The 12,371-nt window shown below is 38.9% G+C and overlaps 1 protein-coding gene across 2 annotated transcripts; it reads left to right on the forward strand.

Annotated features, from left to right (window-relative positions):
- The first annotated feature begins 401 nt into the window (after positions 1–401).
- On the forward strand, positions 402–11,245 carry napepld (N-acyl phosphatidylethanolamine phospholipase D). Of its 2 annotated transcripts, none has more exons than XM_083935421.1 (10): positions 402–605; positions 3,968–4,043; positions 5,324–5,437; positions 5,600–5,740; positions 6,310–6,534; positions 6,677–6,780; positions 6,945–7,110; positions 7,324–7,472; positions 8,141–8,255; positions 9,878–11,245. In XM_083935421.1, exons 1-10 carry the CDS (start codon positions 457–459, stop codon positions 10,007–10,009), a joined length of 1,371 nt encoding a protein of 456 aa, XP_083791547.1. In that variant the 5' UTR covers positions 402–456; the 3' UTR covers positions 10,010–11,245. The 2 variants fall into 2 exon arrangements, with proteins under 2 accessions (XP_083791547.1, XP_083791548.1); XM_083935422.1 differs by lacking the exon at positions 402–605 and adding an exon at positions 1,793–2,075.
- Positions 11,246–12,371: the final 1,126 nt, after the last annotated feature.

The following is a 12,371-nucleotide window of genomic DNA, read 5'->3' on the forward strand; positions in this document are numbered from 1 at the left end:
GATGATAACTTAGGAGTAGGAATTGTTTTTTAAAGATTAGTATTGCCAGTTGGTACATGGAATTTTAAAAAAAATGTCTCTGTGCAAAAACTTTTCACTTTGAACTGAAGCTCTGTGGTTGCATATTATATTGAACAGCTTCAGAAAATGCAAAAAACATTTTGAAACATTTCCAGATTAAATATTACACTTTTACCCTTTTTTCTGGGAAAAAAACTCTTAATGTTTTTTTTTATGTATCCAAAAAGTTAATACAAAACTTATCTTTACCGCCGAGATGTGAATTTTCAGATTTCCGAGAGTCCATGAAAGCACCTGACAGGAAGTTCAGAGAGCTCTTGCTTTCCGGGCGGCGCCGAACAACTTCCTCCCACTGTACACGAATACAACTTTGTGTCCTTTGGCTGTTCTTTATTAAAAGTCCCTCACAAATATGGTCATATACAAAGAAGTAGAATGGAGACGGGGTTGTTCAGGCCTGTGCAACTGTTGCTGGCGGGCTCATGTAAAGTTAGTAAATACACCGAGCGACTGAAGGCAGTTTGTTTGCTCCGAGTGTTCGGGTTCAGCTGTCTGCAGGTGTCAATCAGGAGGAGCACTTCAAGGTAAGTCGCCGACAGCCCTCATGGAAGCATAGTAACCTGGCACAGTGTGTTTGTTTAGAGTTTAACCGTTACTTTATTTCACCTTTATCTCATTTAATTATTTGAAATGTGTGAAAGCAACGAGTTTTCCCTCTTTTACACGTCGTGTGATAATTACAAAGGACTTTTCAGTGAATGAGATGAATTATGAGTTTACTCCAAAATAAAACATGCATGTAACGTGGGTATTTCGTATGATTAATATGAATATTTCAACAAAAATAGTGCACTTTATTTCACGATTTTTTTCCCACATTTCCCAATGTTTAATATACAGCAACGGCTACACATTTAGTTTTCTTTGCAAGTACCCTGGCTACTAGATGGTTTGAAAATAATGAATAATCAAATCTCCTAAACTAAATGATACAATATATGAGCATATTAGATCAACAAAAAATAAATGAATTGGGAGATAATGGAATCATTAAATAAGAAATGGAATATATGTTTTTTTTGAACACTTTGTAAATTTTCAATTATATAAACCAATCGTTCTCTGTTTTACAGATAGCCATTTAAAAAAAACTTCAAACTGCCTTTTCCCTTTGATCTTATTTGCACTGTGTTGTTATTTTAACCTGATTTGATCATTTTGTTTACTCCCCATTTTTATTATTGCTTGTGTTGCACTGTTTTTAACAAATATACGGTGTCCTTGAGTGCTTAGAAAGGCGCCTATAAATAAAATGTATTATTATCATTATTATTATTATTATTATTATTATTATTATTAAAACAATCCAAACACGAAAAAGACAGACAGACCAAACCAAAAAACTACCTGACATACTTATAAAAATCTAATATATATAACAAGAAAATAAATCAGCTACTTTTCTTTACATTATTATTATTATTTATTTATTTTTTCAGAGTTAAATAGGATTAAAGCAAACACAATAGTAAACGTACATGTAGTGGTTGCAGTTATGAGTATACGATGTTTTATTTTTATAAATCTAGTATTTTAAATATTATTTCCCCCTTTTGTTCCTATGTTAGTGCGTTTTAGGTCATTTATAAAACAGCCTGCAGTCATAATGAGAGTTATTCTTGCGGTCTTTTTTTGGTATTTTAAGTTTTTCCTGTGGTCACGTGATCAGAGGGTTTAGCACCGACGTCAGAGAAACAGCTCGTGCCGACGAATGCGCTTCAGAATCCTCCTGCACATTTAAACTCTACGCCTTACCTTTGAAATACATATTTACAACAAGCATTTGTTGTCGTCTTTAAGAGCACTCGCTAGTGTGTAAAAAGATACGCTATAGTAATGTTAAGTGTATTAGAAATGCTCAGGGAACCGTGCAGCTCCTGATATTACCCAGCAGCTCGCATTAACATTGTATATGTGGCTAACCTGAATGCAACCAAACATGTCTCCCCGCTGAGAAAACAACCGGTGGTATTCTGTTGCGTTCAAGTTTTCAGGTAAGTTGGCTGATAATAGTAACAAGTTACATGTTTTGTAGCCCGTATCGATGGTTGCGTTACTCGACAGTGAGTGAATGGTGGCTCCATGGTATGTTAATCTGGTTTATGCAATCACTATAGTTTCCCCCAGTACCCATTTGCTGGGCTAGTTGTGCGTTTAATATATCCTAATGTTAGTATTACTACAGTATTACTACATTTCCTTTCTGTAGGCCGGTCTTTCCTTTCTGTGTCAATGTCTGGTCACATATTTTGACCAGGAAATTGTGTCTAAAGATGTTACGGCTTTTTTATCAAATGTTTTGGCAGTCACTATCACATATACTAGACTCAATCACGTTTAGACTTGTGTTTGAGATGCTGTCATGCAGTATTATCAATAATTTGTTGGCTCACTCTTACTGCTTTCATCAGGGCAGTCTGGGCAAGGTAAATGTGATAAACTGCAATTGGTTTTCCTTCACAAACAGTGTACATCCTTTGATTTTTGACGTCAAAGGACTTGGGGACACTCCTTTCTGCTAACTTAATAGAAAGATTAATTTTGACTAGATAGATATAGATAAACTCTCACATGCTCTCAATATTTGTTGCTTATATGACTACACATCATGCACGCTGGCTTCTGGCTACGTAGATCTTTGTTTGGTTGACGTCCACAGAGCTCCATTGTTGTCCCAGAGTCCGTGTGGCTGTGCAGTTAAAGTCAGTTCATGAGGCTGAGTGCATCATCAGCACGGCATAGCTTTAATGTATGGAGTTCCCCTGAGGACAGTGCGTTGTGGGGCTTCTGTGGCATTACTGCATTTAATACCTGCCATAGTCACGTAGGATTCATCTGTTAGCATCATCAATATGCCATGATGGACCACATCTTACAAATGTCTTTCATCAGTATGGAATAGCAAAGAAGGCACACCCTCAAGTGCATTCTCTGTAAGTGCATAAAGGCATCATTTATGAGTGGGTAGTAGTTAGTAAGGGTGTGTGCTGCACTGTGATTGTGAAGGATAATGGCAGGATAAGGAAGGGCTGTGATTAGGCTCGATGGCTTTCGAGTGTGTAGGTGCCAACGTCAATTTAGGTGCCCATTAAATGTAGGTGTTTCTTCTTCTACTCCTAAAGTAAAGTGTCAAATTTACTCTCATATTTTACAACTTCTCCTACAAAAATAATTCTCTTTTACCCTGGGTCAGACCAGCTTAAAGCAGACTTGTACAATACAATAACAATTAACATTGCATCACCATGTTTGAGGTGGATTTAGTCAGTTGTACTGAGCCCTTTTTAACGAAGTAACAATATGATTGAATGAGATAGCAGACTGGCCTTATCACTCAGTATGTGTAGTGTGCCTTTATTATTTTTGTATGCATCACCAGTTACTTCGCAGTTAGTGTTACACAACAGTAACAGTTCTTGTTCTGTATTTTTATGTCACCCTCACCCTCCTATTGTGTCATAATCTTTCCTGCCAGCAAGTTGTTAAGCTATAGGATTAATGTTAAAACAGAAGCACAATATAAGTAAGTCTTGCAAGGGTTTGTTTGAAGCAAGGTTGAGGCATTGAATTTGGTGAATTTGATAGCACTATGTTACCGCTGACAGCAGCGTCATTTGAATATAGTGGAGTAGATCTTGTCGTATCAGACTATAATCTTTCTGTCTCCATGCAAACCACCATGGTTTACCTGTCAACACTTCACTGTGCTTTGTGATCGTGGTGGTATGAATGTGTAATGCTGTCCCCATCCTCAGCCGCTTCTGGTGCACCTGTAGAGCAAAGCATGTGACCCCCCGGGCTGAGAAGAGCAGTCAAAAACTGTGGTTGAGGCATTCGGTAACTATGTTGTTAAAAGCGTGAGATGTGTTTGTGTGTGCTACTATAGGTGTGGTGCTGAGCCCATGGAGAAGCCGTCATCTTCAGGCAGAGCAGCGCTGGAGGAGAGAAAAGCCCTTGTTGAGGTAAGCAACTTCCTCATCAGCCGGCAACACGATGCTAACAAGATGTGATATGTTGTACTATATAATATATGATAAATTATAACATTTAACAGTGAAAGGAAATCAATTTTCTAAACTCATTTTGTAGGCTACTGTTGTGTCTGGGGATATGTGCTTCTGCTGTTGTTGGCTGTCCAAATGTGATTGCATATTTGCTCTGAACATGGGCCTTCTTCATGGCAGACATTTTGGCTTGTCGTAGCAGGAAAAGCACAGGTTGAAGTAATAAAATTACCAATGGCTAAATTCTAATGTCCCAGGTGCCCAATTCCAGTCCTGGAGGGCCACTGTCCTGCATGTTTTAGGCTTCTCCCTGCTCAAACACACCTGATTCTAATCATGTGCTCGTTATCAAGCAGCTTAAGTCTGTTACAGGTTTAAAAATTGTTAGAATCAGATGTGTTTGAGCAGGGAGAAACCTAAAACATGCAGGACAGTGGCCCTCCAGGACTGGAATCGGGCACCCCTGCGGTAAGCCTTTCAGTGAACCAGCATGCAAAATGGCACATACAGCTAATCATGTGGAAAGCAGTTTTATCCCTATTATAGATTACACCTGTACTTTTCAAGCAGACATTTTGAACACAGGGCTTTAAAACGTATTGAAAAGTCTTAATCTATGCTTTTTTTAAATAACATATACTATGATATTTCTATGGCACACTATACTATTGCAATTCTATTTTTATGGTGTTTTTATAATATATATATATATATATATATATATATATATATATATATATATATATATATATATATATATATATAACATAACACTATATATGCTATGTGGCCTGTCATTTACTGAAGTGTGGCAGTTTTATGGAATATGACATACTGTGCCAGGGGCTGTAAAAGTTCTGATGACTGAGTGCCAATTTAGAGAGTCAGCATATGAGAGTGCCACATGGACTTAAAAAGCAGATATGTTTGGATCTTCTTATCCTTTTAATTGTCCATCGTGAGTTTGCCAGTTACGGGAGCGTTATGCTAAGTCAAACTTTTTTAAGATAATAGTATGCGTGATTGTTACACCCAAAGCTACCAGAAGCTGAAAATGATTACAAATTTCATCTTTCTTATAATTTGAAGGTACGCAAACCTGTCTTGATAACGGTTGGTTATGTGGTTGATGGTGCTAATCTCCCATCCTATTTCAATTGCCTTGGACTAGGGTTGCAGCGATATGCCGGTTTCAGGTGTATACTGTGATCATCTGTGTGTCTGTGTGTGTACTCCAGGATGTTGCAGTGCTGAGAGGTGCTGAGGGTGGAGAGGTGCATCCTCAGACCCCGAGGAAGAGCAGTTCCTCTCGCTCATCTCGTAAGAGCTTCCGCTTGGATTACCGGCTAGAGGTAAAACCTACCTTCCCATCAACAGGCATATTAGCTCTTCCTCCCTTCACCTCCACCCATTTCCATGAACTACTGCCATCAACATTCCATTTTATGGTTCTCTACCTGTTGTGTTTGGCCTATTGTGTTTTAACTTGAGGTCATTGTTTACTTTGCTTGAAGGAGGAAGTGACGAAGTCCTGTCGGGACAAACATGGCCGCTGGACGAACCCCTGGCCCACATGGCGGTTCCCTTCCTACACAACCCTGCTGAGATTCCTGTTGTTGGATAAAAACCACAGCAATGTACCAACTACCAAAGAGGTGGGTACTTATTAGACTGAAAAAAAAATCCATTAACTACAATTTCTCACAAGGAATCCCAATAGGGTGTTGGATCAGTAATAGATGATGTTTTAAAATTAACCCAATTTAATGCAGTATATAGTGGATGGTCTGTAGAATAACCTCACCCTAAACTCAACCACTGACACATTTTTTAAATAGCTGTTGGACGGAAAAAGTTATAATTATAGTCTTTATGAAAGCCATGTATCAGATTTGGTCCAGCCAATGTACGGCTCTACTTGTGTATCTTTTATAACGATCAGTATTAGAGGTCATACAGTATTTCCACCTCTGTAAGTGGGATTATTGTCTTTTGTCAACTCTCAAAACCTACAGAGTATTTTTAGCTCCTTGTGGAGCAGCGTAGAACGGTGAGTCTGTTATTAGGATAAGAGAGAACGAGGGCTTGTTTTTGAAAAGTATGATCAGACGAAGTCATACGGAATCATCCTTTTGCTCATAATTTCTCTCCCCCTTTTCCTTAAATTCCTCACCCTCTGCCTCACTGTGCTCTTACTCGTCATTCTCTTTTCCTCTCTGTGAAGGCTCTGGACAGTGAACTCCCAGTGGTGGAACCTTACTTCATCCAGAATCCAGACCTCTCTGAGTCTGGTCCAGGTCTGAGGGTCACCTGGCTGGGTCATGCCACAGTTCTGGTTGAAATGGACGGGCTGAATATTCTGACGGACCCAATTTTCAGCCAGAGGGCCTCACCTTTCCAGTTCATGGGGCCCAAAAGGTACAGAGGGCCCCCCTGCACTGTGGAACAGGTTTAGTACCAATTGTTTATCGTTTCTCCTTATTTTAATAATTCATCTTTTTATATAAGAAAAAAAAACAGAGCCTCCATATTTGACCTGGGCCTTGTTTCTTTATTTGCCTCCATTTCATTGTTTATCCTGTTGCGAACAGCTACCCAGAATCGACGCAGTCGTCATCAGCCATTCTCATTATGACCATCTTGATGCTGGATCTGTGGCCAGCCTCAATGAACGCTTCGGAGGGGAGCTACGCTGGTATGTTATGGATACAATAAGGTTTTCAGGTCCAATCTGAATTAAAGTTGATTTAATCAGCTTACACTCTTAGCAAAAGTGCACTATTAGAAACAATTGCCAGAATTTCAATAACATGTCCCTTTGACGTATATTCAGTGTTGATGTATGTGTGTGTTTCACAGGTTCGTGCCCCTGGGTTTGATGGACTGGCTGATGAAGATGGGCTGTGAGAATGTGATGGAGCTAGATTGGTGGGAGGAGAACTGTGTCCCGGGTCATGATGATGTGACATTTGTCTGCACACCCTCTCAGCACTGGAGCAAACGCACTGCACTAGATGATAACAAGGTAATTATCACTATTATTACTGATTTAGATATTACCTTTATTATGTATTAATACATTCACTATAAAAGTACAGGCAATTGGGAAATAAACATATACATTTAACAGAAATATCTACATACATAGGGTCAGCATACAGATCCAATGGCTGAGCCTTCAGTCACATTTAGTTTAGTTTTTTTTCTTTTTTGAGTTAACTCTTTGTCTTTTTCTCAGTCTTTATGGGGCAGCTGGTCTATTTTGGGTCCAGACCATCGTTTCTTCTTCGCTGGTGATACCGGATACTGTGCTTCCTTCCATGAGATTGGGCGACGCTTTGGACCATTTGACCTTGCAGCAATCCCCATTGGTGCTTACCTGCCCAGGTACTGTACATTATAATATAAACACACACACACACACACACACACACACAGCCCCCAATTTAATAGGTACACAATCTACTGTTGTGCTATAATTCTACTTTTATGCCAATAATGTCCAGATTTTGTTGACACCGTCATGAAGGTGTTAGTTATTTGTTTTAGCATGTGTCTTTTAATAGAGGGAAAAGCACAGCTGAAACTCATTTTGTAAACAATGGACACTTGATAGAACTGAGCCATTGTTAATTAAATTAGTTTCACCTGTGTTTTTCCTACGACTAGTCAAAATGAATGCTGTGAAACAGATCTATTGTTGTTGTAGTTAGTGGTGGTGTTTTAGAGTGCTACATTATATTCAGGTGTTTCTAATATTCTGCCCCCTCCCCTTATGTGAAAATGTGGAGTACAAAAGAGAAACACCGCAATATAATGCCATCCAGTGCAACTACACCTTTAACTAGGACCTCAGTAATTCATATATCATTTGAAGTTGCATATTTCTGACAATGTCAACAAAACCGAACATTACAAAATGTGGTAAAGGTTGAATTTATGGCCGTATGGCTCCCGTCTTCAGCTAGAGGTAACACTCAGACTTCTGTTTGTTTATTTACTCATGCATAGCTCTGTAACACAGACACATTTACCAATATTCTTTGTTTTTTCAGGGACATGATGCAGGGGCAGCATGTAGATCCAGAAGAGGCTGTTCAGATTCACCAAGACCTTCAGGCCAAACAGTCTGTGGCCATTCACTGGGGAACCTTTGCTCTCGCCTATGAGGTAGGGTTAAACAGATATGTGTGGTTAAAAGGAATAGTTTGACAAATTGGGAAATGTGCTTTTTCTTTCATGCCAAGAGTGAGATGACATGATTGATAATACGCTCATCTGTCTGTGCAGTTACATTAAGATGTACCAAAATGATATGTTTAATATTTTTGACCTATTACTAGGCCCTGCAGTGTAGCAAGCAGATGATTAGCTCAGCATACTATAGACAGGAAATACAAAGTCTGTCCATTACCACCCTAAAGTCCACTAATTAATATTATTTGTTTAATAAAAAACACTTTGGTTTTACAGGAGGTTATGTGCTGGACCAGTCTCCTCCTGGAGTCTTGTTGTTGCCAACAGGTAACCAAAGATTCCAGGAAGTGACTGTGCCAAGCACAATATCCCCTGTGTTTTTTTATCAAACAAATAACATGTTAATTAGTGAACTTTAGGATAATGATAGGCAGATTTTGTTACCCTCGGACAGAGCCACACTACTTGTTCCCAGTCTAAATGCTAAGCTAAAAGCATTTGCCTGCTCCAAACTTTTATTTTTATAGCTTTACAGTACGTTAAAATGTGCCAAACATTTGAAGGCAAGAAATAAGCAATGCTGTAACATAATCTTGACTCATATTTGTTTGAGTTCACACTGCATTAGAAACTTCTCTGCACTCGTTGGTTGTTTCCCTTCAGGTTACAGATTATCTGTCTCGTTTACTACTGTATAGTGACAGTTTGAGCAAGTATGAAAGTTAAATAGTTACCAACTGAGCCTTTAACCCACAATCAAACACAGGTTCAGCCAATTGTAAGGTTTAGAATTGCTCTAAGTGTCAGAGGTTGCATTAAACTGTATTTGCTGCATAGATTAGTCATTAATTTTCAGTGTGTCGGAGCACTCTTTACCTCTGTAACACTGAGGGGGCTGCTATGAATTATTAAGTGACCCACGACTACTAGTAATGAAATCCTAATGTGACACAGTACTTTTATGTGTCAGCTCTGTTTCTGTACAGTGTGGAAAAATGTGTTTGAAACATTTGATTCCTATCTTATCAGCACCCATACTCAGTGGCCAGTTTACTGGATACAGCTAGTAAAAAGGAATTAAGTGTAATACAACAGTCCTGCAATAAATCCTACTTACATTTTGATTGAAACTATTGTAAAGTGTTGATTCAGGTAAATTGTATTGCATTTTACCAACTTTGTTTCTATTATTTACTCCACCCCATTTACACTTAGTATAAACGCTTCTGTATACAGTAAAGCACCCCAAAGTTGAATCAACACCTCTCAAACAAACTTATTATGGGATAAGCTAGTAGCAATCAAACGTTTTAAACACAGCTGATGCATCATAGTACAGTGTCACATGAGTATTTGTTGGGCACTATTCCAAATCACAGTGGCCTAAAGAGTTGATCTGTGTGTTACAGAGGTAAAGCATGCTCTGACACTATTATGTTGTGTTACCACAACATAACAAAAGCTGCCATTGTCTGTTAAGCTGCACGCCTATTTCTGCAGCTACCACAGTTTAATGCGACCTCTGGCTCACTACCGCACTGTGCTTGGAAAGTAAAAAACAAATGATAATGCTCCCTTTTGCTCTCTTAATCCAGTACTATCTGGAGCCGCCGCTTCGTCTCAGAGAGGCCCTGGAACAGAAAGGACTGAAGCCAGAATCCTTCTTTACTTTGAATCATGGGGAGTCTTGCCTTATTGCTTCACGGGATGGGGATGTCTTTGACTGACCCTTTCTGTAGCGTTTCAGGGGCCCTGTGTCTGCAACAAAGTGCAGAACATTCTGTTTTTCGTATGTTGATGGACTTCAGCGTAATTAAAGTTTGAAATATATGTATGCAGCTTATCCCCCAACTGAAAAAGGACATTAAAAGGTTCTACAATACTGTTTACATACTGAATGTTTGTACTGTGCCATTGTCATGGTGGGCAATGCTACCTACATTATAGAAAACGAATTAGGTTTACACAAATGTTTAATTGTTTATTCATGAGAAACATTTAAATATGCAGTTCAAGTAAAATAAGATTTGTATCAGTTTAATACAAAAAAGCACAGGTCATATAATTAGAAGTACCAGTTTTACGTAACTCATATTTAGAGAATTTTCTAAATATTGTTCCCATGAAGTCAACTGGAATTTTGGTGTGCATTAATGTCAAGAGTTTTTAGTCTACACACTGCTTCAGAAAGCTTTCAGCCCTGAGGAGGAACTGAAAATAAATCTGCATGCTTATGTGATCGTTGGCGTAAACTTTCAGGTCAGTGCGAATTAAACTCACATGGAGTAACTGCAGCTTTTAAATTGAGGTAAAGTTTATGTGTATGGATCAATGTGGGGTTGAAGCACAAACCTTCAATATGAAGCTGGACTGGAGACTGTGTGATGCAGCTTTATCTTCACACACAGCTGGACTTAGAAGTTCCTGTGTGCTGTAATATAACACAGAAAACTATTAGAAAGTTATTTAGAGTAGGGATCGGTGCTAGCTAAATACATTGTTTTTTTACCGAATGTACTCTGACCCATAACTACATGAGATGCAGTGGAAATTGCGGTTGTCTCTGCTATAAATCCCAACCACTGTATGCTAACAGAAATCGCTGCTGATCAGCTGTCAGATGCAAGCAGAAGTTGAGCTGGGTTCAGCTTCATGCGGTGCAAATATTGTGCATTGTTCCTGCTCCTACATTTGGTAGGACATTTTTTCCTCCATCTGCTATTAGTGTGATCATTCACAATTTCATTTTTTAGAACTTAAGTGGACATATGTATTTAATTAATTTTTGGTACTTAACTGTTCAAGTGATTTTATTTTTTTTATGTTTTACCTTTAATGCTGAGTCTTTAAAGCCTGAATGTACAAGTTGATAGCACAATGTTGAGTTAATGTAGTACCTGGTTATACCTACAAGGCCAAACTGTGGCTTACACTTAATCAATGTCACTGTATCTCCCATTAAATATAACCTGCATTTCAAATGTGTTTGTTTTCTTCAACAGCAATTTGGAGATTTTCGACTCCAAACAGAAGAAAATACACTTGCTGTTTTTGTTTATGTCAGATGTAAATAACTTTAAAATCCTGTTTGTATACTATTAGACCACACATGACACATCCTACACATCTGACCCTCCAAGCAGGTAGTAAAAATACTGCAGGTTATTTTCATTATGGATGCATCAAATGGTTTGTTACCCTGTCAGGAGCCACTGAACTAGAATTTCAAAGTTTCAACTCTGGCACCCCCAAGTGGCGGTATGAAAAACACCGGTAGAAAGCATTCTCTATCCAACCAGAAACAACTATTCTGGTCTTCAGATTCTGCGTTTTCACTAGCCTGAGTTATTAAACAGTATTGCATTCTGTACATAAGTCATACATGTTGGTGGGCTGGTGTGTTGTATCTACACTGCCAGTTAGTGGTTGAAGCATGAATCCATTTGTGAATAAAGGCTCATCACTGGTGTAGTATGCTGAAAAATTGTCATTAAAAAAGCAATAGTAACTAATGTCATAAAAAAAAGTTGTCGAAAAAATATAGTATGTCATAAAAAATGTTATAGCATGTCGAAAAAATTGAAAAAAAATATAGTATGTAAATACGTTTTTAAAAAGCCATTCAAATGTCAAACGAATGAAAAAAAGTCAAACAATGTCCAAAAAAAAAGGCAAAGCACGTAAAATGGGAAAAATCCGTCATACTAACCTGACTGAACAGTCATGGCATAATTTCTTGAAAAAAAACATCAGGAAAAATCATAGAAAAGTGTCATCTCATCTTAAACAGCTTATCCGGGGTCGGGTCGCGGGGGCAGCAGCTCCTGCAGGGGACCCCAAACTTCCCTTTCCCGGGCCACATTAACCAGCTCTAACTGGGGGATCCTGAGGCGTTCCCAGGCCAGTGTGGAGATATAATCTCCCCACCTAGTCCTGGGTCTTCCCCGAGGCCTCCTCCTAGCTGGACGTGCCTGGAACACCTCCCTAGGGAGGCGCCCAGGGGGCATCCTTACTAGATGCCCGAACCACCTCAACTGGCTCCTTTCAACGCAAAGGAGCAGCGGCTCTACTCCGAGTTCCTCACGGATG

This window comes from Echiichthys vipera (assembly GCF_963691815.1).
Source record: "Echiichthys vipera genome assembly, chromosome: 20".
In the NCBI taxonomy this organism is placed as follows: domain Eukaryota; kingdom Metazoa; phylum Chordata; class Actinopteri; order Perciformes; family Trachinidae; genus Echiichthys; species Echiichthys vipera.